Source organism: Xyrauchen texanus, chromosome 34 (genome assembly GCF_025860055.1).
Source record: "Xyrauchen texanus isolate HMW12.3.18 chromosome 34, RBS_HiC_50CHRs, whole genome shotgun sequence".
In the NCBI taxonomy this organism is placed as follows: Eukaryota; Metazoa; Chordata; class Actinopteri; order Cypriniformes; family Catostomidae; genus Xyrauchen; species Xyrauchen texanus.
Genome location: NC_068309.1, coordinates 5,942,041 through 5,945,407, shown reverse-complemented (window position 1 = coordinate 5,945,407; position 3,367 = coordinate 5,942,041). Strand labels below are relative to the sequence as shown.

At 33.6% G+C, this 3,367-nt stretch overlaps 1 protein-coding gene across 1 annotated transcript; it reads left to right on the top strand.

Moving 5' to 3' along the window:
* The first annotated feature begins 879 nt into the window (after positions 1 to 879).
* LOC127627443 (three-finger toxin MALT0070C-like) lies at positions 880 to 2,163 on the top strand. Its single transcript, XM_052103822.1, has 4 exons — positions 880 to 1,007; positions 1,108 to 1,230; positions 1,409 to 1,528; positions 1,897 to 2,163. The coding sequence occupies exons 1-4, from the start codon at positions 959 to 961 to the stop codon at positions 1,962 to 1,964; spliced, it is 360 nt and encodes a 119-aa protein (XP_051959782.1). The 5' UTR covers positions 880 to 958; the 3' UTR covers positions 1,965 to 2,163.
* The last annotated feature ends 1,204 nt before the right edge of the window (positions 2,164 to 3,367 follow it).

Sequence of the window (3,367 nt, the reverse complement as noted above, 5' to 3'; positions counted from 1 at the left end):
TTTTATATTTTTTTGTGGTTTCAAGGATAAATGGACACCAGTTACATATTTTTTTTTACCCTTTTTCAAACAATTTGGAATGCCCAATTCCCAGTGCGCTTTTTAAGTCCTCTTTTCACCTTCAATTCAAATGGCGGAGGATGAATCCAGCTGTTTCCGCGTCTGAGACCGTCAACCCGCGCATCTTGTCACGTGATTTGTTGAGCGCGCGAAAAATGTTCTCGTTACATTTTACAATAATCTTGTGTTTTGAAACAATGATTATGTGAAAGAAATCATGTACAGCAGTAATGAAAGCAGAAGTGCAGGTTTTGTTATAAGTGTGATCAGTTGAAGTTTTGTACTAAGAGTTTTCAAATGAAGCATTTGTGAAAATAATAAAAAAATCAATTAAAATAAACCCTGAAAGTATAAAGACAAGCCTAATAATCGTTAAATAACTTCAAGGTAGCCTAATATCAATAACTTTCTGAGAACAATTTTGTTGGGTTGCCATTTGATGTCCAACGTAAAATCTGGGATCTGAAATGAAAGCAGCTGAGAAACACTGGACTACAGCACATTTACAAACATTAAATCAACTGTGTTTAAATTATAGTCAATTAGGGGAACTATTTGATCCTAATAGGAATTCACAGTCATCTGAATATTGAAATATAAATAAAATATAAATGACATTGACTGTTTTTTTTTTTAAGTTAATAGAAGTTTTCTTAAAACATCTGATTGAATGTGAATGTGAATTAATTTCTTAAAGAGTTTCTAGTTCAAGAGTTTATGTAAGATTTATTCATTTCTAAATTGGTTTCATTTCATGAAACATCATAAAATGATAAAAACAGTTTTGTTATTCCTGCTGCTAATTTTAATGAGCAGTTTTGTCACTAAACCCTCCCCTTTTTAAGCAGTTATAAAAGCGCCCTGAAACATTGTGATTTCATTCCACTGCTGACCAAAGATGGATCTGCAAATCTCGATTGTGCTTCTCTCAATTTTACTCACTGGAGGTAAAAAAATAAAATAAATAAAAATGTTAAATATTAATATATTATGTGTTGCACATAAAGATGTCAATTAATGTCTTTCTCTCTCTCTTTCTTACTAAAGGACACTCTCTCAAATGTTATAAGTGCGAATCTGATCCAACTACTGGTATTTGTAACAGAACAATAGTAACATGTCCCAGTGGAAATGACAAATGTTTGAGTTCATCAATAGAAATATCCATTGGTAAGTCCAATCATAATACACTGAAAATGATAACACCACTGGAGTGCAAATTCACATAACTGTCAATCAGCATCTGTTTAATGTTTCATTTGTGTACATTATTCTTATACAAGTGTGGCATGTTTTCTGGAATAACTCATTTGTCATTTATGATAAATGGCTTGTGTCCTTGTTATAGGTAACTCCAAGGTGACTTATATATCTAAATCATGTGCAGACAAATGTGTTTCTGGACCCGATCAATCCACAGCTGGAGTAACATCTAGGTGCTGTGAAACTGATCTTTGCAATGGCTCAGGTATTTATTTGACCATGTGCTAATTTGCATGTTTTAGCAAACACATTTCTCCAAAGCAACTTATAAATGAGGATATAATATGAGCAAAAGTGTAAGTGTAGATCTACAGATCTTTTTTTTAAAGTAATAGAAATTGCCTTCATGCAAACATGGTTATGAATTAGACACAGTGGATTGTGATGAGCTGATCAAGATCTGAAGCTTGTTTAGGGACAGTGACTGTACTGATGTCTTTACAAAGAGGAACAAGGTGTTTAAATACTTCTGGAATAGGGCAGAATTAGTGTCAAATCCACACCAAATTCTAATCATGTGAATCTTAAACAATAAATATCATATGAACATCAAATCCTTCTTGTTTTGATTAGATGGAATCTATAAGGGAAGTTTCCAGCTTCTCTTGTTGCCTCTGTTCTTCTACATCTTCTTTAATTGAGTTCAACAGCACTTCACATTCTGCGCTGCAGCTAAGAGGATTTAACATGTTAACACATTTCTGAATGAATTACTTTGCCTTACTAAATAGCTTGTGTGTTGTTTATCTTTACTATTTCTGTATGTTAGAAACTTAATAATGTGTTTCTTATTTCAATCATGGAAAACAAATGCATCATTATTATGACCAGTGAAATATATGGAGAAATATTTTTTTATACATATATATATATATATATATATATATATATATATATATATATATATATATATATATATATATTGATCTATTTTTACATTTACTAAGATTGACATAATCTGTATTTCCTTTAAAAGTTGAGTTAAAAAAGATTCAGTTTTCCTGTATACACTTAATAAAGACAGTACTAAACTGCTGAAATTAAAGATTTACATGCACATGTCATTTCCTGTAATTACTATTAAAGTGACTTCTGAAGAATCTTACAATGACACTGTGTGAGAGAATATTTCTGTGTGAAATGTGTCTTTAACTGATCCAAAAAAATCATGAAAATGTGCTTTAACCATTAAAAGATCTGAAATCCTTAGAAACAACAGGACCACAAGTGTTTACATTTACATTTAAGACAATAACGATAAACACATTTATTTAAGAGAGACTTACAAGAACTAGTCCGTTTTTTTGTGTGAAATCAATTGTGCTTCTTAGCAACACACAAACACATTAACACACGCACACAAACACACGCACACATTAACACACGCACACAAACACACGCGCACATTAACACACGCACACAAACACACGCGCACATTAACACAGGCACACAAACACACATTAACACACGCATACATTAACACACGCACACAAACACACACACACATTAACACACGCACACAAACACACGCACACATTAACACACGCACACAAACACACATTAACACACGCACACATTAACAGGCATACATTAACACACGCACACAAACACACACACACATTAACACACGCACACAAACACACGCACACATTAACACACGCACACAAACACACATTAACACACGCACACATTAACAGGCATACATTAACACACGCACACAAACACACACACACATTAACACACGCACACAAACACACGCACACATTAACACACGCACACAAACACACATTAACACACGCACACAAACACACGCACACATTAACACACGCACACACACACACACACATTAACAAACGTATACAAACACACACACACTTTAACACACGCACACAAACACACGCACACAAACACACGCACACATTAACACACGCACACACACACACACATTAACAAACGTATACAAATACACACACACACAAATTAACACACGCACACATTAACACACGCACACACACATATTAACACTACACAAATACACACACAC